A 25078-nucleotide genomic window follows, 5' to 3' on the forward strand; every position below is an offset into this window, starting at 1 on the left:
GTCAGATTGCATGTGTACCATCATGATTCATAGCGGGAAAAAAGAGTTATGTGTGTGTGCGCTAAGTAGTGAGGTAAGAACCAAACCACAAAATTATCATGAAATAATTATGTAGAAAGTGTTCTCAAAAGAATGTATACTTGAACGATCTGACTGATATCCTTCTTTTATTTATTTATACATTTATAACAATTATTTTATCTATACTTAATGTTTAACCATAGGTATTGATATTCACACCTTTCACTATTAATTAGTGGCATTAAACCTTTTAATGTTTTTGGTTTTTGTTGTTGTTCTTGTTGTTTTGTTTTGTTTTTGTTTTTTTGTTGTTGTTTTTTTTTAGAGAGAATTGGTTTTTTTCCCCTTCTTTTTCTTGCCAAATGTTCCATCCTCCCCCGAAAAAAAAATTCTGGATCCGCACATGCAACCACCGTGTTGTTGTCCTTATACATGTATTATTTCTCAGATGTAATCTTAATTGTGTTTTTCTCAAATGTACCGGTAATCTGTCTAAGTTAATTCATATCCAAGCAAATACAGTAATATCACGCCCGCCCGATATAGAGGAGAGGAAACATATATTTAGCATGTTTAGTTCTGTATAATTAGCGCTGGTATTGGCAGAATAATCAAATCAGGACCTTCTCGTCGCAGTATAAATTAAACAGAACAACAACAACAACAAAAACCCCTACCCTATAAATCTCTAGGGAATTATTTGATTGGCGATGAGTGGTAGTAAACCCACTGAGCTATGTAATGTAATTCCAATTCTAACACAGTATGGCGATTATTTGAATTTAAAAATTTTGACTGAGGTACAATTTCAAAGGAGCGGTACTCAATAATGGTAACGGTTATTTGAGGCGATCAAAATCTTCCAAAGGCGTTTAGGCCTTAGCATATCACTTTATTGAGTTGTGTTAGGAAATTATCCACAAGTATTTTATTTGAACGCTTTTATTATTTTGTTGATAAAATTGAAGACCTGAGACTCAATGAATAGAATAAGGGAAATAACCTCCCCAGAATGTGTGGACTGGTATTGTAATTTGTGTTTATATGTATTTATTTTTAATTAACGTGGTTACATTGTATATGAATACATTGCAGAAGGAAATAAACCACAGAGAAATATCAACGGGAAATTATCAAAGAATAGGGAAATATTCATAAAGAAATATCATCTAGTCATCTTTCTCTTCAAACATTTCCCCCGTGTATGTATTGGTCTTTAATCAATTTAACAGAAAGTCCAATCAAAATGAAATGCCTGTAATGGTAGATGTTTTATTTCTATTTTGAAATGTGTTAGGAACTTGTACATGTGAAATAATGTCTTTCGTAATATTTCAATTATATTCTAAGTCGTCATGAAATAAACTATTGTCGTTTGATAATCCCGTGAATTACTTTTCATTTCAATTTTTTTTTATTTTGCAAAGAAATCTCAATTTCAAACAATGTGAATTCTTTCAACGATATATATATATATAAGTAAGTAAATCTGTTATTATAGTGACACATATAATACAACTTTTGTATTTCAGTAAGATACATGTTAATATAATTTTACACCCGGCCCAACTGACCTATATGTCACTTTAAACAATTTAACATATTCAGGTATGTCTGGGGACGTACAGTCTTTTGGATGTATATTACTATCATAGATAATTGAATTATGTGGCTTTCCGTAGTATTTTTGTAATTTATAAAATGAGGCGTTGTACATGCACAATATAGGTTCGACAACTCGTCCAGTCTTTAGAGATTTATGCAAATTAGATTGACTTAGGTATAAGAAAGAACACCTGTTTATAATGCTTCCCCGCCAGTAACAGAAAAATAAGAGATAGGATAAGCACGTAGATTTATTAGTCATCTTTGTCAACACAAATGCATGCAGCTACAACGGAAGTAGGCAGTGCAAACTCTTATTTATTTTTAAGGTTAAGCAAACAGACGAGCAATCTTTTTAGTAAGACAAGAAATTTTATAGAGGACCTTTTGAATGTTTTAAATAGATAGCGCTAAATCACGTCAAGCTTTGGATGGTATGAGTTATGCGATATGCATGCAGTGGAAAGAAATATAAGCAAGCCATTGTTTTGTGGTCATTGGACACTTAGAGTGACGTGAACTCGCACTGAAACAAAGTGGGATGGCTACTTCACGTTCACATTCCAAATACTTTCAAATCTTGAACATTTTCACAGATGTTACATCTACGACTTGATTTCATGAGCTTAGAAATTCAGTGATAAGAAGTTTGGCAAATGCATCAGGAAATTCCATCACTTCGTCAACTGAGGTCGTCAAGTTCATTCTATTTCAATTGCATCCTAAATCTAGTTGTACACATACTTATAAAAACACGGACATTCTTCAAACTCAAGATTTCATTGTTTGCAGACGTTCTTGAGAGGGTGTTTAGTCTTTCTCTGCGTGTTCCCTAATTACAATTTGAACAATGTGCGCTGGAGGTAAGTTGATATAACATTCTTGCGCGTTGCGCGCTATATGGGTCTTAAATATTGATAGATATATGTAACAAGATTACTGTTAATCGTTTCTTCCGTTTAATCTGATGAAGCATATCTTAGATGCGTTTTTTTTTTCTCTCCAATAAGTAATAATTTCCAGACATCAGATGCTAATACTCCGCAGTGATCGAATTTCGTCCTTTCGGACTCATCAATGATGATGAGAAACACAGATTGATACGGTTTGGCCTGGTCACTGCCCACTGACAAATCTGTGTGGAACCTCCAAAAGTCTACGTATTCTGCATGAAGTAATAAATAGACAAAAAATCTACACCAAAATATATCAAAAATTATTTTAAGTAAAATGAAAGAAAAAGATTCGCAAGAGGATTCCTCCGGCGATCATTACCTTTCTGCCACGTGCGCCTAATTAGCGGGAATTAGTACCGAGCATAGTGGGTCTATATTGTACCATTCTCTTCTTGTAGTTGGAGGTGATCTATAGAATTGACTGGCAGACGCACACCCAGTAACTGGAGTATTCAGAACGCTGGTAAACCAGACCACTGCTCGGTTATGTAAGTAACCATTTTTTTTTAAAACATAGAAATGAGGAAGATATAGTTGAAGTAAAATAAAACATATTAACTTGATATTCGGGTTATTTCATATATTGACCTTATAATTTGCACTGTAGATCTTGAGGTTAATTTGTTGAGCGCAAATCCCTGTTCCTTGATCTTTATTTCACAACTGTTTCCATAAACTCAGAAACATTAGTAATTCATCTTAATTCTGTCGATATTAAACTCTCGCCTACGACTAAATCTTGCCGACAAAAATATGCATTTAGGGATATTTCAAATTATGTAACATTTAATCTTTATCTCTACTCGGCCGTTCTAATATTTACTCCAAAGATATGTTTTCTCTGGAGAATAAATACCATTTGACATAAAGATTCACTTTTCGGTTTCAATGTTTGTTCAAAATGGTAAAGAATGTGTATACCAGTCTTTTAACCCACTAGGGCACGCTTGAAGGCTACGGGGAATATTTTTACCTGTGTGTACGTTTATTCAAATTAAACCTTCCTTATTTTGACACAGTTGATCGACACTGGGCAGACGACAAAAGCCGGCGTTTGTGTATAGTACCGAAAACTACAGATCGGATCAACATATTTACCTGTTGGCGCACACATGCAGGATTAATCGCCCACCAAAATGTGGGGAAAGTGTTGCATATAATGCAGCTGAGTGCATATAGACGTCAAGGAAAATAGTAATGAATTCTCAGGCGTAAGGTTACGGGGGATCAGAGTCATTCAGAAAGCTGTACCATTATTGGGAGTCATGTCGGGCTCTTCGCTAGGCACACTATGTGTGCTGTGGATTTTTGTGACTTGTGTGAGGGGGATTTACATCCGTGCCCCGAAGGGAAAGGAATCCTTTGCCCAATATCCTAAATGGAACGCGTGTATCAATGCCTCTTTGAGTTTTGAGTTCAAGACCAAACAGGGTACGGGTATTTTAATGTACACTGACGATGGGGGATCATACGACTTTTTTGAACTCTCACTTGAGAAAGGGGTCGCTCGATTGAGGATAAACATTGTGAATGGTCATGATGGAAGTGTTGAGTTTCAGGCTGGACAAAGCCTTAATGATAGCAAGTGGCATCGGGTGACAATTCTAAGAAACAGGATGGAAACCACTTTTTCTGTGGACCAAGAATCTTCCAAAAATCTCTCGTATGGGTCAGATTTTTACTTTGGAAATTTGGGGAATAACAGTGATGTATACTTTGGGGGGTTACCAGAGGCTTATATGAAGAGTCTGGAAGATCTTGCTTTACCGTCAGTAATGTTCTCCAAACGATTGGCTGTGGAGATACGAAATGTCATATATGGAAATTGTTCATGTGAGCCCGTCCGTGGAAGCTTAATCCGTGGTGTATCCTTAGATGGGAGATTTACCGAGGCATGTGACCAAAGGAATCCGTGTGGAGACTGTCTGTGCATCAGTGTGGATGCTGGACCAAAATGTCAGTGCGACGAAACCGACAAATGCGGGAAAGGTGAGACTAGCATTTGAGGTCAAACTACAGGTGGGGCACCCATCAACAGGTGCTAGAGTTAATCTGGTAAACAATTAACACGCAATCGGTATGCCTTATTGACCAAGCTCAATGCACCAGTGGGCATGATGTCGTTTGTTGTTTTGTTACATCTACGCCAATGGCGCTGGACGACCTATAAAAATGTCTAAAGTCTAGAGCCCCACATACAGCATTATTGACATTAGCTATAATAGTATTATATTATCACTCACAACTGAATGAATTACCAACACGCCTCAGTTCATACCAATTCAACAATTACTGACCTCCTTTGAAGTTGGATATTTATCGCAAACTTGTCAAACGTGTTGAAAGTTTTCAGTAGTGTGAATTGTTAAAAGAACATCAGTAGATTAACATAAAGTTCGCACACAACCTCAAGAACTAGGCATACTTAAACCTATCCTACAATAAACTATTATGTAATCTGTTCTAATTGAAAAAAAAAATAGCACAGCATTTACCGGGCTATCATATAGAAATTTAAATACCGGTAAACATCATTGAATTAACAAAAGCAAATTGACTTCGATATACAACTATGAAGCTCTGTTATTAAAATAGTAATTGCAAGCATCACAATTTTATGTCCCATCACAAACATGATAAACAGGTGTGATCACGTGTGGTTTCATGTAGCTGTAGAACCGAAAGTAAATAAAACGGTCGCCATGGCAAGATTTTAAAAAATAATACAGTCTCGATGTAGTCTGTTTACGATATTACGTATTCAGTATGCATCATAAACCAGTTTTTCCTGACAGACCATTACACAAAGGAAAGGAAGGGCATCATTTGGGCATATTTGCAAACCTTGTTTGCTACGTATTCTAAAAATGTATTGGATTTTTTGGTGAAACCCTTCATTATTCATCATTACATTCACACCCGAAAGATTGGACTCTGCACTCTCTAAATGTTCAGCATATTAACCAAATCCTCTTAACATTACTTGGAAATTGCATGTTAAGATGTTCCTCTGCTAGTTTTTTTTATCTGGTGCTTACCTTGAACACAGAGAAAATGGATGATAGTTGTCGGTTCTTATTTTGTTGATAGAGGGAAAACTCTTCGTTTGTCTACATGCTCGAGAGCAGCGGATTTTGTTTGCTGTATGCATAGGTAAAGGAGATTGTTTAAATAAGTGGGCAGAAAGTACTTATTTTTACTCTTGACTTTGAAAAAACGATCATGCATTTTCAATTATATAGATTACCTAGTTGTCATGTTGTAGTAGGTAAAGCTTATAACAAAATTAAGTGCTAGTATGCTGTGAAAAATGTAACACTAATGTAGATCAGGAGAGCAAATTCTCCATCATTTTCTCAGGATCAATTCTCCCATCAGGCAACTCTTACCTTACAGCTTCACGGCAAGGTGAAGAGTTTTCCACACAATATGTCATTGTTCGTTGCGATCTCAATGAGATAATACATTTCTCACGGACATGGAACTTATCTTCGTGTACACCCCTTTTTGCCATTCTTTTTTGTATTCCGGTATATCTCTGTTTTATCATTTCTCGTTTTACCAGGTATAGGTTTTGCTTCTTTGAGGGTATTCTTGTGTGTGGATGTGTTCATTTCATGAAGTAAATGAGAAAAATGACAAATTCTTGTTTTAAATTAAAATAGTTTCAAGATCTACGAGGCTTTATTGGCGTTGATATGTTGCACGGTCCTGTAAAATTCCTCCAACGTTCAACAAAGTTGATGAAATCTTTGAATTCCTATAACCACACAATATTGTAACTCGCTGATACGTGGACATGAGGAGGTTTACCTGTTATCACTTTATATTGAAGAAAAAATCTGTAATACTTCGCCATTTTCTGAATGTCATTAATTCTCATTTGCCCTATACTGATATGTAGCCAAAAAAAAAACAACAAAAAAACACCTTAGAAATCGATATCTACATTCTAGCACATTTTTCAGTAGAAAATCTCAATGATGTCATAAGACAGTAACAACCAACGTGACGTCACAATGCTGATCCTCAAAGAATATTCAAGAAAAGCATCCTTGGCTATTCCGCGACTATTGCATCTTGTTGACTCACATATGAAAGGTGAAAATAACGAACAGTGATCAATCCCATAACTCCTATAAGCAATACAAACCTATAAGCAATACAAAATAGAGTTGGGCAAACAGGGACCCAGATATGAGAAGTTGAAGGAAATCTAGATTTACCAAGAAACACTACACAAGTCATGTAAATATAATTATGCATTAAATGATTATTTTTAACTACATAAAACATATGTGCATACGAATTGATGATACATGTATAGGTAAGCTAATAAATGTATTGTCCATCAAAGACAGCGTTACATACATTTGTGAATAATTCGACTATCTTATCAAAAATATCTTGCATCAAAAGTTTGTGTAAAAATGACACGAAAGAAGATTGCAAACAGCTGTTTATTACGAAAATATGACTGAGAAATAGATCTTGAGTAGAGTCAAAGCGTCTAAAATTAAAGACCAAAAGAGAAAAAAAACCACGAAAAAAATGGGAAAGAATTTATTCCTGCAGCTGCAGGGCGCGGCTTGATAGTTCCTGCAATGTGTTTTGTTCAGTAATTGCCACTTATACGGCAATTAAAAGTTACACTGTGACTGTGCCAATTTCCTCGTTGTTTATATAATGTTACACGTGTAATAACAATATCAACGGTTGTACTATAGGTCCATTTACCAAGGTTTTGTCAATACTAGTAATTAGGTTGTATTTTATTTTTCTGTAAAAGCACTGACCTTTCAACTCTAGATAAAATCCTATATATAAGAATATAAACCTAAGGAACGAATGAAAAGGTTTGGGATATAAAACATTGGGAACATGGTTAATTTTGCAAATTTGGTCACCAGACAATTGACCTAATGCTGCCATCATTTGTGTACCCCCGTAATAAAAACAACTTAGACATTTCATTATAAAATAAAAATTATTAACTGTATCGTATATATGTCCAAAGGAAATTTAAAATAAACCTTAGATAAGATACATCATAGACCTCTTTTGGCCATCTTTGAAAGATGTAGGATTCTACGGCGAACCCCATCTATTTTAACACAGCCGTCCTATATGCTCAGCATAATAACCAAATTCCCTTGGAGCTACTTGGGAATTGTATGTTGTGATGTTTCTCTGCTGTAGTTTTTATCAGGTGCTTGCATGTTACCTCTGACTCAAAGGAAACGCTCAATAGTTGTCGGCTCTTGTAATATTGATGTAGGGAGAATTCAGAAAAGATAGTTTTCATTTACTTACACTCAAGTGCACTGGGAAATGTATACGTTGATTTTGTAGTTTTGTAGACAAAATTGACATAATAGTTCAAATTTATGTACATGACTGTCTTAGAAGCAGGTAATGTTTTGTTGGTAAGGTTTTGTTACAAACACATAATCTTGGTCTCATCTGTAGGTTGAACATCGTGTTGGACATCGTATAGTAATATGCAGTTATTGTTATTATAACAAGTATGCTGTGAGAATCACTTCATCTTTTCAAGATCAGTTTCCTATCATGAATATCTTATCTCAGTGCTTCACAACGAGGTGAAGAGCTAGTTTTCCACACAATATGATACAGTTCATTGCAATTTCAATAAGATAACACATTTCTCTCAGAAGTGGAGGTCATTGTCTCGTACACCCTGTGCTTTTCACTTTCTTTTATATTTTCTACGCTTTATTTACGATATAATTGTGTAATATTTCATGTTCATGATCTGTTGCATACCTACTCCAGAACCTTAGATTATCTTGATTTAAACCATCACTCGTTTTATAAGGCGTTCGTTATGATTATTGGAGGGCAAATTGCGTGTGGATGTGTACTATTTTCATGAAGAAAACTGAAAAGGATCACGTATCAAATTAACACAGATCGCCAAGTTTAGCACTGCATCATAACGATGATGTGGATGAGCATGAAAGAGAAATGCCCCGTGTCTCTAGGGTAGAAAACTTAGTGGATCTTTACTACAAATGTAGCCTCTTATTACTCATTGGAGACGGTAGTACATCAAATTGTTTATCAAACTTTTTGAAAGGTTTGACACATCACTCCATTTCTATGTAAGAACACAAAAGAGTATTCCACAAATCTCTTGCGAAAAACTAGATCGTCAAAACGTTTAAGCTTAATAGTTCAGCTGCAAGGCGTGGCTTGATTGTAGCTCACAGATGTTTTCACTGTCACTTCAATGCCAGGTTCTTTCTTCTCTCTTGTGGAGGAAATGTCGGTTTTAAAGGCAGTGGGGTCTGCTCTGTTGTCTTGCTGCATGCAACAACATTTCATCTGTTAAAGTTCACCTGTCCGACAGCCCTATTCCACTTACAAGCGTTTGGTAATGAAAACAAACATCAGATGAAAAAAAGAGAAAGAATTCACATGGCAAATGACACGAAATTCTAAGTACAGTAATTCAGTAATGCCGTTTTAAGTCCGGTTTCATTTCGTCTTTTATGTTCTAGTATATTTTCCAACCCTTCGCAATGTATCTATTAGTATCATATATTGTATGAATACAAAGACAGCACTCAGCTGTCTCGATTCCTGTGTTAGCTTAGATCAATGAAAATTATACCTAACAAATGCCCAATTTTCCAAGAAATAGAATGATTTTTCTCTATGATTTAATACACTGATGATATTTGAATGATGTTTCTCTATGATTTAATACACTGATGATTTTTCTCTATGATTTAATACACTGATGATTTTTCTCTATGTTTTAATACACTGATGATACTTGAAATATCAAACCAGTTGTTCCACGTGAAGGCACACACATGTTTGTTTAAGCAAAGTTGTAAATTGAAAGCAGATATTTTTATTTTCATTTTCAACCATCTCGCTGAAAAAACAGCATGTACAATTACTAAACAAAATAAATGGCATAGTTTTAGGCCACATAGTTTATCTTTCCAGTACCGTGACGATAGCATGTTTTGTTTTTCCAAAGGTGTGCCATATGTTTTAGCATTTGAATTATAATTTTGAGTAAAATTGAGAAATATGTTTCTATTGATGTCATGCACTCCAGATGAGAAAAAATGTGAAATTGTGTTGGACAAGTAAGAAGTATTAGTCTATATCTGCCACGTGTGTAGATATGATAAGATTAATCACAGTTCAATATTGGACATCATGGTAGTTTTCTCCTTGATTATGTTGTGACGTGCTTCCAATCATGACAATTTGTGTCCGTCATAAGATTACAAAAAAATTTTAAGTTCGTGCAGAAGCATTATATATATATATATATATATATATATCTTATTTTGGAGAAGATGGATATTTTCAACGCCAGTAAATTTTGTTGGACACTAAACTGATTGACTATAAAACAGTGATGAGACTGACGAAACAAAGAATTGATAAAATGATTAGATATTTCAGTATCTCGAGCTCCCATTTACATCACATGCTGTCTTCATTACTCATCTGGATGACTAGTGATGTATCTGTGAGTTATAGCTAGTACTTATTGTTTCTGGAAGAGAAAGATGGCAGCGGTACAATGAATGCTTCAGATCTCCGACTTTGTAATATTGAAAGGTTGGCAGCATGAACAGGGAATGATGGTATAACAAGTCTAGAAGTGGGTGAATCTAGGAGGTGTGGCATTGCACATCGAATAATTAATACAATATAAGTAATAGTGTATTTAAAAAGTCCTAAAGTCTTTTATACATGTGTGTACCCTCTTTGCATTGAGAGTTGATGCCCTGTAGGTGATTCTTGTATATTTATCATGATATATCAACAAATATATTTACTATTTTATACAAGAAACATTTTTTGGCAAAGATTTTAATTTCTAGATGGACATTGAATTTTACAGAACATGTATCAATTCATGAACTGAAGTAAATTGTCCCCAGTAGTATGATAAATATTTGAACGTTAATAGGAAACAAATTTGAAGGTGTAAAGAATAGATAAGCTGGTTTGAACGGTGCGTAAATCCTGTTATATCTCAACATTTCTGTTTATTAAGAAGATACCCACTTAGATCTCGGCCCTCTAATGGTTGTAAATTGGACGGGTGTCGTAATATTGAGATAATTCTTCAGTGGTACTTAACACTCTACACAAAACAATCCAGCCACGAGGATAGAACGGTTGATTTTATTGTGACCTGCCGCAATATGCTTGTGATTCTTGAATCTACTGTAGTTCCGTCATTAGTGAGACAATTACTAATGCAAATAATCCACTCCACACATTAAATAGACATTAAATGTTGTCGTATATTGTCTACAGATTCAAATCAAATTCAGGGAGAGAAAATACAGACCCATATAACGTACATTCATATCTGTATGTCTAAAATCAAGTCAGATTATTCGGGTAATGTATTTGTAGATACTAGTGCGCGGAGAACAACTGTACATATATGTAATAAATCCAGGGGGAAATCTTTAACGATTTACATATGAAAATTTGTATAACTGTAGGAATCAACAACTGTGTATACACCGTTATTATTATTATTATAATTAATATATATATATATATATATCACGATTGTGGATTTTTTTTAAATCTTAGTCCACTCTTTACAACTCCAATGTTGTGTTATAGGATGGACATGATTATAGATAGTTGAATCATGTTTATGCATTAAAGTTTGTTTCTTTTGGTTCTTAAGTCACTCTGATGGGATCACTGAATTTGAATACATACCACATGATTCATTCAAATGTGGGAGTAAGATTGTACTCCATTTACATTTGCCTTCTAGCCATATTTAAGAAAAAATACCTTATTGTCAATTCACGAAACCGATTGAGAATGCCCCCACATTTAAGGTCATGCTACTGTTTTAGTACTTTAAAAATATCCTGTGTATTGTAGAAAATGCCTTGATTCATTTTTAAAACTCCTTATAAGCACCTGCAAAAACCGATCCCAACTGAAATCTGTAAAGTATATAAGATATTTAACTCGAACATATGCGAAATCGTAATCCATGATATAAATCTGTAAGTAAATATTGAAGTAAGATTTTAAAAGATTTCATCAACAAAAAAAGCAGAGTAAAACATGATGCCGAAGAAAATTTACTCCACATCACTTCATTTCACGGTCGACAGATTAACAGTCTGGGTTTCGTCTTTTGCGTCTAATCGGTATTTTATTATGCGGTGAATGATTTCGCGATGCCCATCGTCATTTAACAATATAAGACATTATGATTATAGTTCATTGTTTTCAATCATCATCACACACACATCAAACAGGAATTTTGGCGTATGCAGTTTCAATCTGCACGAGATCACTGATAATTAGGAGGAACAGAAACACGTGTCTTGTGAACATCAGCTTATTCTAAATCACAGGGACGCCATCAGTTCTTATTATTCTTTTGTTTTATTGGCAAGAATTAGGGTTAATGCATTGTTTTTCTAATTATTTTCTTTGCTTTTTTTCTTTGCAATATAACACGTTAAATGATACTCTTCTACACGGTAACCCACTGACGGACCCGGAAGACAAGAAACAGACGGTGAAATTATTTGTTGACATTCCAACCTCTGACACAACTCGTAATCCGTGAAATCTTCAGAGAGGATTTTTTTTTTCACGATGCGCCATTAACAGAGAGCACTATAGCATCTCTCTGACAAATCAAAATCTCGCTTGTTGCTAAGAAGCGTATCGAAAAGGAAATAAATATATATATCGTATATTTTAAAATAACAGTTCAGGTAGTGTTTTTTTCTTCTATTTAGTGATATATATACAAAGCACTAAAATGACCAACGACACGAACAACCAAATTGTCAAATTTTCGGGACGACCTGTCCCTTCTTCAGGACAAACGAAAAGAATTACATAATGTGGCCAATATCAACAGAGCATAATAACAATTCGCTCCACTTTTAACATTGATTGGCAAGCCTAAAGACCAAAAAACATGTAGTCTGCGTTGTAAATACGTTTGTAGATTAGTGTAGTTGTATTGCTAGATGTATTTACAATATATATGTAGTTTTTGTTATTATGCTCTGTTGATATGGGCCACATTATGTCATTCTTTTCGTTTGTCCCGAAAATTTGACAATCTGGTTGTTCGTGTCGTTGGTCGTTTTAGTGCTTTGTATATTTTTTTGTATTTGACCTTGTATCCATGTTGTGGATCCGACACTTTGAGGTATTGGGTGTTGTTGGAACTTTGGTGCTTATATATATATATATATATATATATATATATATATATATATATATTTAAGCCTGTCGGATCTAAAAAGATACAGTGCCAATAAGAAATTCATAGAAACACTGAAAGGGCCACGACACTGTTAGTTATCGCGTCATATGTTACATGAACAGACATCACATACTAAACACGACGTAAAAAACGACAAATATTAATTATCTATATCACTAACAAATATATCACCATTCTAAATGTAATTCACAATCCAGTACACTTTTATATTCAGAGATTGTTTATTCTTAATTTAGTCTATTAGTGTATCACTTGTTAACGATGCAATTCATCAGTCAATGCTTGGTTGTTTTTTTTGTAGTGTGTACATATAACATATTTTTCTTAGACGCGGGTTGTGTAGAAAATTGGAGGTTACTTGTTAAGTGAAGTTGATATCCGACTCTCTGCGCTTTTGGACTACTGTAGTGTCAATCTATTCACATAATATTGAGTAGGTGATTTCAATCAAGATAGACTAATCACAACTGAACGTTCATTCTAGTACTTTCCCTTCTACTTCATGATAAGACTAATGAATTACATTGATAAACTATGTATGAAAAGTAAACTGGTGATAATATACCGTGTTTTAATGGAGTCACACGAATTTTACAAGTAACCGCCTTGCACCGGGCGGTCAGATTTCTATCCTATAAAGTAATTGACGTGGATTAATGTTCGAGGTCTTCGGTAGCGTTCAGAAAACATTTAAAACCTACACAGCCTGATTCTGACGCTCCATAAAATAAAAGGATAAAGGAAAATTGAAGAGACGTTATTGAAATGTTCCGAATAAAAGCAGCACTTTGCGACATATTAAAAATAATGGATGGTATGGAATTTCACATGTTAAAAAATCATTTAGAAAACAGGTTTTCATTTTTTTCCCTTCAAAGTATGAATATTTATAAGCGGAGTTGTTCTTGTCACCGAAGATAAACATGATAGCGATCTGTGCATGCACCGTGAGGACGGATTTTTATCAAAAGAATGACTTCAATACTGCTGAAATCCTGCCAGATATTGTCCCCCTGATACATCAAGTTCATTTATATTTTTGACACATGGCGGTTTCCAATGTGTTTATATACACCGTGCATTGATGAATAAAGTATCGATTGCACGAGGAGTTCAACTGAGGTCATTCAATTAGTCCTAGTTACATAAAAACGGGAATTGATTTAAAACATAATATGTTTGGTTGTTCTTTTATGTAAAATGCACTAGATTTAGATGGCATACAGATATCTATAGATCGTCCAAGTGTCATATTTAACATTATATATGGAACTACTGTATAAACATGTGTAAAATGAGAACGAATGCATTTATTTTGGCAGTTATTAGTATTATATAATGCAAATGATGACTGACTATGTCAGATTGACATACATAATATCACAAAAGATTGTGGTCAATGACAGTTGGGTGTTGAAGATTTGCAAATGTGTAACACACACACGCATTTATATATATATATATATATATATATATATACATATATATATATATATATATATATATATATATATATAGTCTCTTTTATCGGAGTTAATTTGTATATAAACACTTTCTTGAAATATTTCGATATTTTTTAAATATATAAACATACATAATGCATGAAAATTCGCACCGAATCCTTATTTTAGAGGTGTTTTTTTTTTTAGTGACGACTAAATATTCATTATTAAATTATCAACAGATACTGGACGTTTAGTGACGACTAAATATTCATTATTGAATTATCAACAGATACTGGACGTTTTATGACGACTAAATATTCATTATTGAATTATCAACAGATACTGGACGTTTTGTGACGACTAAATATTCATTATTGAATTATCAACAGATACTGGACGTTATATGACGACTAAATATTCATTATTAAATTATCAACAGATACTGGACGTTTAGTGACGACTAAATATTCATTATTGAATTATCAACAGATACGTCCAGTGTGTTCTACCATCTTCCAATGAATACCTTAATTGGAAGGACATCAGTGAACCCATCGGGACTTGACGCCAACATTGATGGGTCTATTGGACTTCCGAAGAGCACTAGGGGGGTCATGGGTAATGCGATTCGGATCAGGGGAAGACGAGAGTGGCTCCAGGTCACCGGTCCCGGACACAGATACGAATGTTTTGGAGACCTGGAAAAATGTAACAAAGGTATGAGATATTGAAGAAAAAAATTCTTTTTCTTCATAATGAGTGCTCATAAAAAATACGACGATAAAAGTAACCATGGTTTGCTAAAAAATTAACCCCTCGCGCATAGAGCTTAACACATTGAATTTCACCAAAAAAAATTCCTTTCATTATATTCTGACTATCTTTTATCCTTCTTATTACTAGTTTTAATACTTCTCTGTAGGATACACGCTTGGATTATGGGTAAAGTTCAATGATGTTGGGGACACTGAGGGCATATACCTGTCTAACGGAGGACATAGCTCCAACTCTCACGGTATTGCAATGACGTATAAACTCGGAGAGTTGGAATTTGTGTTCCGTACCAAATCTGGTCTGTACTGGAACGTCAAGTACGACAACGTGTTAGAAGACAAGTGGTACCACGTGCTCGTCACATGGACAAAAGCAAACGGAGTGAAGTTGTACATTAATGGAGATCTTGTCAGCAAGTCCAAAACGCCAGAACAGAGGTACAAAATACAAAATAACTAACTTTTTACTCCTTTAGATATATCGGTAGTTTGCAATGGCCGATGAAAGACATGTACTGCTAACTGAACATTATAACAAAGTATCATTTGCTTTTATTTATTTATTAACATGAGAGATTAAATTAATTCATGTGAACATATCACAACCCTTCAAAGATAGTAACATTGAAATTTTATGAATTCGAGAGATCGAGAGAGAGAGAGAGAGAGAGAGAGAGAGAGAGAGAGTCCGGAAACTGTACAATATACGAATGTCCTCTATTAACACAAAATTGAGGATAGATCTTTATATATTTAATTTGCTCACTTCTATCTTACATTTTTATATCTATATACATGTATAATAATAACTTATGCTACTGTAACAATAGCATATACCAAATGCTTTGCAGGTTGGCGATGACCAGAAAACCTCGTTTTAACGAATTTCTGATCGGCCGCAGTAATGACAGGACTGGTCTCGATACTCTGGGAACAATAACAGTGGATGAGCTGAAGTTCTGGTCCGAATACAAGGACGAATTTCAGGTCCGCGAACTCGGTGAGTAACATTCCCATCCATTGACTATAAAATTTATTTCATGTATCGTTTTTCTTGCTTTACATCTAAAATGCTCCTCCTAAATTTTACAATACTGAGTAATATTCCATTGGTTTATTTTAAGGTCCCATGTACAGATATTATTTAGCCATGGAAGAAATTACTGGAAGAGAACTGGTTGTCGAAAATATGGCTATTGAAGTTTTGGGCAATGTTCAAACGATGAAAGGCAAAATTGGAAATGCCTTGAAATTTAACAAGGACGGGGGCAATGTGGACATGGGGGACTTCAGCACCTCCTGTCTAGGTAATCCAGACCTGTGTCTGCATGGATTCATCATCTCCTTTTGGATGAAGCTGGATGAATTGCGTAACCATTCCTATTATTTCTCCAGTCCTGGAATTGATATTTACTCAGTGGGAAAAAACTTGTATGCTGTTGTACAAGCCGGAAACAGAAAATGGGAGGCCCGAACGTATGGCCTAGAAAAGGGTATCTGGCAGTATTTAGAAGTGACATGGAGCGAGTCTAAGGGACTGTCTATCTACATAGACCTGCGTCTCGCTGTCAAACAAGTAGGACACTCTATTGAATCCCCTCGTAAAAGCACCCGATCTACATTTTATATTGGCCGTGCTAATTATGCTAACCTTCAAGAATACCCCTATGTTCTTATCGATGATGTGGAAATGCTGTATGGTGAGAGGGAAACTCTGTTATTCTTGGATCTGATACAGAGAGGTAAGAGAACTAACTCTGGTTTGTTTTATTAGAGGTTGATAGAGTAAAATGTTAACTATTTCAATGAGAGTTACGTTTCTTGTTTCTTGAATATTTTCAGGAAAACCAACGAAAAATTACTTCAGCTTCGACAGGATGATAGGGGATCGACTATATCACCCATCAATGGTTATCGAAACGTATGGATCACCGAAACTTGTGACAGGTAAAATTGGACAAGGAATCAAACTCAACGGAAATAGCCAGGTCGTGGACTTCGGGGAACACCAGGCAAACTGCTTGGGTAATCTAGACAACTGTCACCATGGAGTTCTTTTGGCAATGTGGTTTAATCCCACAACCTTCAGAGACAACATGTACTTTGCATCAACAGGAAATAACGGTATTACGATTAAAAACACTGGAAGTCGTTTGGAGGTATCGGCAACGACCTCTACTCGTGAATGGAATATATCCACCGAAGTTTTGTCTTATAACAACTGGTATTTCATGGAAATATCCTGGGATCCGGAGAAAGGTCTGGAACTGTATATTAACGACAATCTAGTGTCCAGCACTAACACTGCAAATAAAAAAGCAGTAACGCTGGCAACGGGAATTTACACCAGCTCACAGGAAAACAAGTTCTATCTTGGACGAGGAAATACAAGGATGACATCGAACAGGTTCGGCAACGCCATGTATGATGAACTTGAATATTGGTATGGTCCAAGGGAATATCTGATAGCCTTTGGTTACATACAAAGAGGTAAGATCCACAGATGGTAAAAAAGTAAATAAAAGACTGTTGTCTCCTGAAAATGCGTGGTATTTATGTTCCTTTATCTATTCTTTGATAGGCAAACCAAAGGGATACTTAATAGACATGGAGGCTAGGAGGGGAAATGACCTTGTACATCAAGATCTTCCGCTCCGGTTGCATGGTGGTCCCCAGCTTGTGCAAGGTGTGATAGGATACGCGCTGCATCTCGACGGCAATAACCAGTACCTAGACGTAGGCATCCACGACAACGAGTGTCTCGGGAACCTTCAAAAATGTTCCAATGGAATCACTGTATCTTCATGGCTAAACTTTAAAGATTACACCAAAAACATGTACATTTTGTCGACTGGTAATAATGGCATCCGCATGTACCAGAAGGCAGGAGAGACTATTGCAGTGGTTCATCAAAACGGTAAAGAGTGGGAGGTGGCGATTCCCAATCTGGAAAAACAAGTCTGGCACTTCGTTGAACTGTCCTGGCATCCGGACTTCGGACTTAACATGTACGTGAATAATACCTTAGTATCTCATTCGTCCTACACTAACGTCGTACCCAATGTCAGGAGATCAGGAACACGTGTGTATGTTGGTCGTGCTAATAACGGTGACACGGGGGAGACCACTACGACCGCCATGATGACGGCGGATGAGATGGAGGTGTGGTACGGACGGAGGGAGGGGCTGGTGGCCTTTGATTACATACTCAGGGGTAAGTTACAGCTGCTATACATTTCCCATTAGGCACAACTGGAATTAACGACAAAAGTCGAGATTAATTTAACGGAAATTATAAATGTTTGTTTATATATCAAATTGATAATGATAACACGGTTTACACCTATATAAAGTAGATGCTTTGATTTATATATATACAAGTAGTAAGCTTTGATGCACACATTATATATGTTGCTTTGATTGCAACTGCAGAGGAATGGTAAGCGCTAGTTATAGAAAACTTTGCATACTTTATAATCTTCGGCGTACATCTTTCTCAATACTTTTAAATTTGCATGTTCTGTTGGGTTGTCAAAAAGTTATTAAGTTATATCTGTAGAACATTTTGTGTGCTGCATGCATTTCATTTTGCTGGTTACTGTGCAGTTCTCCCGGGTTTTGCTCTTGCTCTGAATTCGTAAAACGATTTTACGAGATTACGCATGTTAAATTTTCTTTTATTCTTCTGAATATATATAGACAGATTTTTCTTTTTTGTCTTTTTGGAATGTCGAATGTTCGCTTTGGATGCAACATAGGCTGTAGATTGTATCTCAGGAGGAACGGTCTTGTCATGGTTCCATGTTCTTGTACTCGGAATAAGACGCATTAACTGTGTAGTATATGGTTTGTTGTACAACATGGTCTTAGTTTTGACGGCATGTGTTTAAATCTCTGCAATACGGTTTTTTCTATTCATTTCTTTCTCAAAGACTTAGTTACAGGTTATCTGAGGCGTTACCATGGAGACGTCTTGTTGTTGTCTGAGTTTTGAGAAGTTTCCTCTAATGGCGAGTACCCGCTATGTGGATGTTGTCATATTATCTTCATTGCATCTGTTCCATTGTTGATATTGACTAATTCAACCAGAAAAAAAATCACATTAACATAGTATTCAAACAGAGCATGTACAGTTTATGTAGATAGTTTCAGAGTTTTCAGCGGCCGAGTTGGTGGCGGATAGTTTTCGTGCATGGATAGCCTTTTCATTTGCGTCCTTTTTAGCCTCAATTTCTAATAAAGGAAACCATTTAATTGTTTTTGTGTATGCTTTTTGGTTTTATTTCGTTATTTTCATTTGTTTCATTAAAAAAATTGATTAATGGCTATATGGCCACAAGTATTGTTCCTATGCATTCAGAATTTTTGTTTTATTTGTCTATGCTATATGTACATTAGTTTAGGTTTTGAGTTTCGAGACATAACAAATTAGTATCAAATGCTCGGATTAAAATAAATCATATTGAAATAAAGAATGAAATTTTTGCACAGAGCAACCATTTATTTCTATAATTATTTTATTAACAAATCATTGCACCCTTTCACCTTTTTGTTGTCACAATAACTGCATGGTTTTGATTGGGTGTTTTTTCTAACCCTTGACTTCCAACAGACAACATTCAACACGAGACTATCTCCTTGGAAACGGCGTCTGGGGGTGTGGTTCTACATCCACGCCTTACTATCACTTTAGCCAATGGTGCCCGGCTGACAAATGGGAGGATAGGACGAGGAGTTTCTCTAGAGGGCTTTGGTCAATATCTGGATCTTGGTAACAATGGCGACAAGTGTATGGGAAATCTGAGGAAATGCAAAAATGGACTGACCGTCTCACTTTGGATTAAGGCCCGTAAGTTGGAAGATGGCACATACTTCCTATCAAGTCCTTCTAATACGCTCTCCTATAATGATGGACAGCTGATTTCCAGGTTCTTTATGAACGGCAAGATGTGGGAGGTGTCGACTCCAAACATCAAGGCTGACCGTTGGCAGCAGGTGGTGATGTCATGGTCGCCAACTGATGGTGTGGAGCTGTACCTAGATGGCAAAAAGCAGAGCTCGACGTCCACATGGAGTTCTTTTCAAGGAGATGATCCAAATGTCGCAAAGACGTACGTGGGTCGTTCTACAGATAACAGCAGGAAGACTGTCAATGCTTTGGTAGATGAAATACAGTACATCTATGCACAACGTGATCAAGCTATAGCTTCCGGGCAATTGCAAGGTTTGTTACAGAAATAACCGTAGCATTCTAAAGTCCCTAGATCACTGTAATTACAAGTTCCTTTATACCCACCATCTTCTCACACTATAATCTGCCCACACTCTCTACTCATATACGACAAAGTGTACCTGTGTAGAATGAATATTAGCAACACTCTCATCACTCACATAGAACTTAAAAATGTTTGTGTCAAAGATTTATTTATTATGATGCGCATTTAACTTGTTTCATAGGATATGTAAATCATCAGGCTTTACCACTAGACCGAGTTCCGCGGATTGAAAATGGGAAATTCTTCATCAAATTACCCATCAGAACAATCTATCTCCATGGTAACCCCTCTCAAGTCCAAGGCCAACATGGTCGAGCAATCAGAATAAACGGGAAAAGTCAGTATTTGGATTTTGGAGATGACTTGATTTGCAAGGGTAATTTAGCTAACTGCGAGTCTCGAGGTTTCACTGTGCAGTTCACGGTGAAGCCAGAACGTCTGATAGAGAACATGTATCTGGTGGACAGTTTCCCTCTGTCGGTGTACTATCGGGACGGCAAACTATGGGCCACTGCTAGAACTCCAACCATGTCTTGGACCACCTCCACTCCAGACTTTATCGCAGGAGAATGGCAGTTAGTGGAAATCACTTGGCAACCTCAAAGAGGTTAAGTAACAATTTACATGGACTTTCATGAGAAGACTCTACTGTTAAATTTCGGATGTTGTCTAATTTTCTGCATTATCGACCAAATTGGTCTTTAAAACTCTTGATTTCTTTGCAGGATTAACTTTGTTAGTTGACGGAAAGGAAGAGTCCCATCAGACGTTCGGAACACCTCAACAAGAAATTCGCGAATGGGATCGGAAGACATACTTCGGTCGTTCTCTCTCCGATATGATTCGTGAAAGGTATGCCGACGCCACCCTGGAACGGCTAGACGTATGGAATGTCCAGAAAGAATATTTACAAGTACATGGACTGATAGGTTCTAACAACACCGTATCAGGTGGTTACACCGTGTCAGGAACTCACAATGTAACCACCGGCGGTTCGGGACACAGTATAAATATACACAGGGTCAACATTACAACCTCCAATGAAGAGGTGACTATAAAACCAGGAGTGGAGGTGGTTCCTGATGTTTTTACGAGAGTCATTAACGACGACCGTAGGATAAAGGATATTCCAGGAGCCCGGACCACCTTTATACGGCCAGAGGGGGATACTCACCTCATTAAACCACCGGTTATTGACAGTGGAGTAGATATCATCGTACTGAATGGAACGATATTGAGAGAAACTAAAAGAAGAACTACCCCAGCTCGTAAGTATATCTAAATTTATTACACTGGACATCAACAATCAGAAACGCATCTTAGACATGAAATAATTGATTGATTGCATATTGTTCAACGTCCCGCTCGAGAATTTTTCACTCATATGAAGACGTTACCATTGCCGGTGAAGGGCTGCAATATTTAGGCCTATGTTCGGCGTTTACGGCCTTTGAGCAGGGAGGGATCTTTACCGTGCCACACCTGCTGTGAGACAGGGTCTCGGTTTTTGCGGTCTCATCCGAAGGACCGCCCTATTTAGTCGCCTTTTACGACTAGCAAGGGGTGCTGAGGACCTATAATTCTAATCTGGATTCCCACGGGATGACATGAAATGAATTTTCATGCATAAGTTTAAGAAAGACACTATAAGACGTAAAATGAATTTAACATTTGGTTTCACTGAATTTCTACGTGGTCATTTTTTTTTCTGTTTTAAAAAAGAAAAATATTGAACACTGAATTAACGATACACTGTAAAAATCAAGGCTTACAAACTTATCTTATAAATGATTAAAAGAACTGAAATTCTTATAGCATCCTATAAGTTTAAGTAATACATGTATATAAAATTTAAGTGAAGGTTTTTTGGGTTTTTTTTGTTTCGTTGTTATCAAATATTTTGTAACGAAACTGGCACGTTTCTGGTTTACTATTGTTTTAGTAGATTTAAGGTACATGTACTATAGCAATAGTTCACTTTTCCTATTACCGATTGCGAATTAATAAGGATATGATAAAGAATCCTAAAAACGACACATTTTTTAAATGGCTCACATGAGCACGGCGGGTGGCATATGGAAAGAATTTCAGTTTATTAAGGTATATTTCAATACATAGTTTGCTCTTTCAAATATAGGACACATAAAGAATATACTAATGTGTGCTATCCAGTTATTTGCTAAGTGAGTGGTTTCCTTTCAATGCAATATAGCATTATTAAATAATGTTTTTCCTGCAGTCACATATTTTATTAGTTTATAAACATATTACACTTTAAGAATTTAGCAAACGCAGGTAGATACCTTATGAAAACACTACATGTATGGAAGTATTCTGTAATTAAGCATAACTTTAAAAGTAACTTGTGTCATTATCGTCGTAATAAAAGTATTTCTGTTTAGTGTATACAGGCTCCCTAATTTGTAATTTCATGATTACTGATTAAAAAATAATCACACATATAATTTGTGATTGAAATTTTAGGCGAGAAATGAATTGTTTGATTTCTTTTTCTTATTTTTGTCTTATTATTATTCATCCAATGGAAGCGTATGCAGCGCAACTGTGTTGCTGTTATCTTGTCTTTGATGTCATAATGTTGGCATCTGACTGTGGTTCAGCTGGGTGAATCATTCATTGTGCAGTCAAAGGCGCCTTCATAAACAATGTCAATAAAAAAGATAAATTGTTGAAAAAGTAACACACAATGGCACAATAAGATTAATGACAAACTTAGTCGATGTATTTATTAAATATATAAAGATACCGGTATAATTATTTCTCTTGTAAATAACACTGTCGCCACCTGTATTCAGCGAATACTTGAAGATAATTATAATCCTTGTTCTCATATCTCAAATCATACAGTTTATTTTTTACCTTTACAAATGAGCCGAGGGATATGAGCAGGGTGCTGCCACTTCACATGTTTATATTGTGCTCCTAGGGGGTTATTAATTCTGTGAATGGTGTATCAGTGTGATGAATCAAACTGGTCCACTGCTCTCACCTATATCAGTATATGTTACTAGGCAGGCAACCTTCCAAGCCCATCTTCTGCTGAAGAACGCTCTGCTGAAGTTTGTCTGCTCAAATTCTCGTTCGCGTCGATCACCGGAAATGACGACTGCCCTTCCTATTCTTCGAACTGGATTCTGATGTACATATACATATTTCGGAGGTTGCTTCATCTCCCTGTGTTTATCTTTTGGAGAACCATCACACACACGCAATCTGTTTCTTATAGCGTGCCGAAATATATCTATTTTGAGAGGTGGTTGTCTGACTAATCCATACATTCCAATTCTTGGAGATTAATTTCCATTTCTCGAAGTTAAGTTTTGCGAATGGAGTGAAAAAATTAAAAGGACCTGTTTGAAATGAGGAAAATAACATTCTTGTCGTTACTGGCACTGAGTATTGGTAAGTTTGATTTTAAGGAAGTTACATTCCTAAATGTTGATTTAGTCATTCAATCACATAAACCAGTTTGGCAACTAGACAAGCAACACATTTGTGAATGTCTTATTTATAAAATATTTAAATGAGAAGTGACGGTTGACATAACAAGTAAAACGCTTTTACTCGTCAAGTATTTCACATGTATTCTTGAAAGGAATGTTTGTTCAAACATATTTTCGTTTCGGTTGAATCATATGTTTCTTTACTTAAAGACTTTTTACTTTTAATGCTATGTTAGAATAAATCTCACCAGATAAAAATAAACCACAACAACTTCAAAACTCGTATTAATCAACCACTCTTGCATTGTGACATTTTGATGTTTTAAGGGAACAAAACTACCTTTAAATTATACGATTTAATCTATGGGGGCCATTGATAGTTACGAAAAGTGGATACTTAAAATGGAATGAATGTAAGAGTTTGATTTAATTCACTAGATCCGTGGGAATGATAGCCATTGAAGAAAAACTGGTCTTTAATTTGAAAGGCCGATGGTCATTAGACTTCTTATTGTGCAAGTTTTGGAAATGAAGATGTTGGGTTTTATCAACCTAAGAACGCCATCAGATGGTTTTACTCTCTTGACGAAACAGCCGATAAAACTTGCAGTCAGGATCATTAAAAATATTTCAACAGCCTGCCGTTCTTTAATGATAAGAAAGAGGAAAACCACTTGACTCATGCATGTGCACTAATACCTTCTGCTCTGACCTGCCAGTCTGCAACGGACAAAGTCTGGTTCCGTGTATACCTGAGAATAGAGAAAACATTCCTGAGTCAGCGATGATAATAGCTTCCGCATGCAACGGCAGAGCTACCTGAAGTTTGGAAATGAAAATAACAGTAGCCGACATTTTGTGATCTCCTTCGTGTAGAATATATTTCATATGTTATAGATAACTTACATTTTACGGTTTCTAAACTTTCAAAAGAAATATATGTACATGTGCTTGTAGATGGGGAGGAAAATTAGTTTGAATTTTAAACATCTTTTGCCATGTGTCCCCGTGCTCTGTGAAGACATGTTTTACAGCGGCTTGAGTAATTAATCACGGTTGGCCACTGGACTTAGGGCGTTAGTTGATTCAGATATTGTCGTAGCACTCCTTGCTGCGAAACAAATGGACCCCCGGAGCAAGGGCGGCTCGGGTCATTTCAACATGGACTCGGGGCATAAAGCAAGTGTATATCTTCACAGGATTACCTTTTCTTCTTATGAAATATATTAAAGTGGTTCACATACACC

At 35.9% G+C, this 25078-nt stretch overlaps 1 protein-coding gene and 1 long non-coding RNA gene across 18 annotated transcripts in view; one reads left to right on the plus strand and one right to left on the minus strand.

The window, feature by feature from the left end:
- Positions 1-305: 305 nt before the first annotated feature.
- On the minus strand, positions 306-23500 carry LOC125678427 (uncharacterized). Of its 3 annotated transcripts, none has more exons than XR_008800644.1 (3): positions 23378-23500; positions 14845-15016; positions 306-8957 (listed from the first exon to the last, which is right to left on the minus strand). It is a non-coding gene; the product is annotated as an uncharacterized LOC125678427 (long non-coding RNA). The 3 variants fall into 3 exon arrangements; XR_007371516.2 differs by having other exon boundaries at positions 23248-23379; XR_007371517.2 differs by having other exon boundaries at positions 306-8965; positions 23248-23379.
- The window catches only part of LOC125678424 (uncharacterized), a 37667-nt gene continuing 16192 nt past the window's right edge, over positions 3604-25078 (plus strand). For 13 of the 15 annotated variants that reach the window (XM_048916863.2, XM_048916866.2, XM_048916867.2 and 10 more), the window contains exons 1-10: positions 3604-4571; positions 14808-15035; positions 15241-15529; positions 15943-16091; positions 16216-16833; positions 16934-17581; positions 17673-18305; positions 19704-20315; positions 20549-20974; positions 21093-21635. In XM_048916863.2, coding sequence (XP_048772820.2) covers positions 3848-4571; positions 14808-15035; positions 15241-15529; positions 15943-16091; positions 16216-16833; positions 16934-17581; positions 17673-18305; positions 19704-20315; positions 20549-20974; positions 21093-21635 — 4870 coding nt within the window. In that variant the 5' untranslated portion in view covers positions 3604-3847. The remainder of the gene's footprint in view (positions 4572-14807; positions 15036-15240; positions 15530-15942; positions 16092-16215; positions 16834-16933; positions 17582-17672; positions 18306-19703; positions 20316-20548; positions 20975-21092; positions 21636-25078) is intronic. The other 2 variants (XM_056156920.1, XM_048916869.2) reach the window with 2 other exon arrangements.

This window comes from Ostrea edulis, chromosome 2, assembly GCF_947568905.1.
Source record: "Ostrea edulis chromosome 2, xbOstEdul1.1, whole genome shotgun sequence".
Classification (NCBI taxonomy): domain Eukaryota; kingdom Metazoa; phylum Mollusca; class Bivalvia; order Ostreida; family Ostreidae; genus Ostrea; species Ostrea edulis.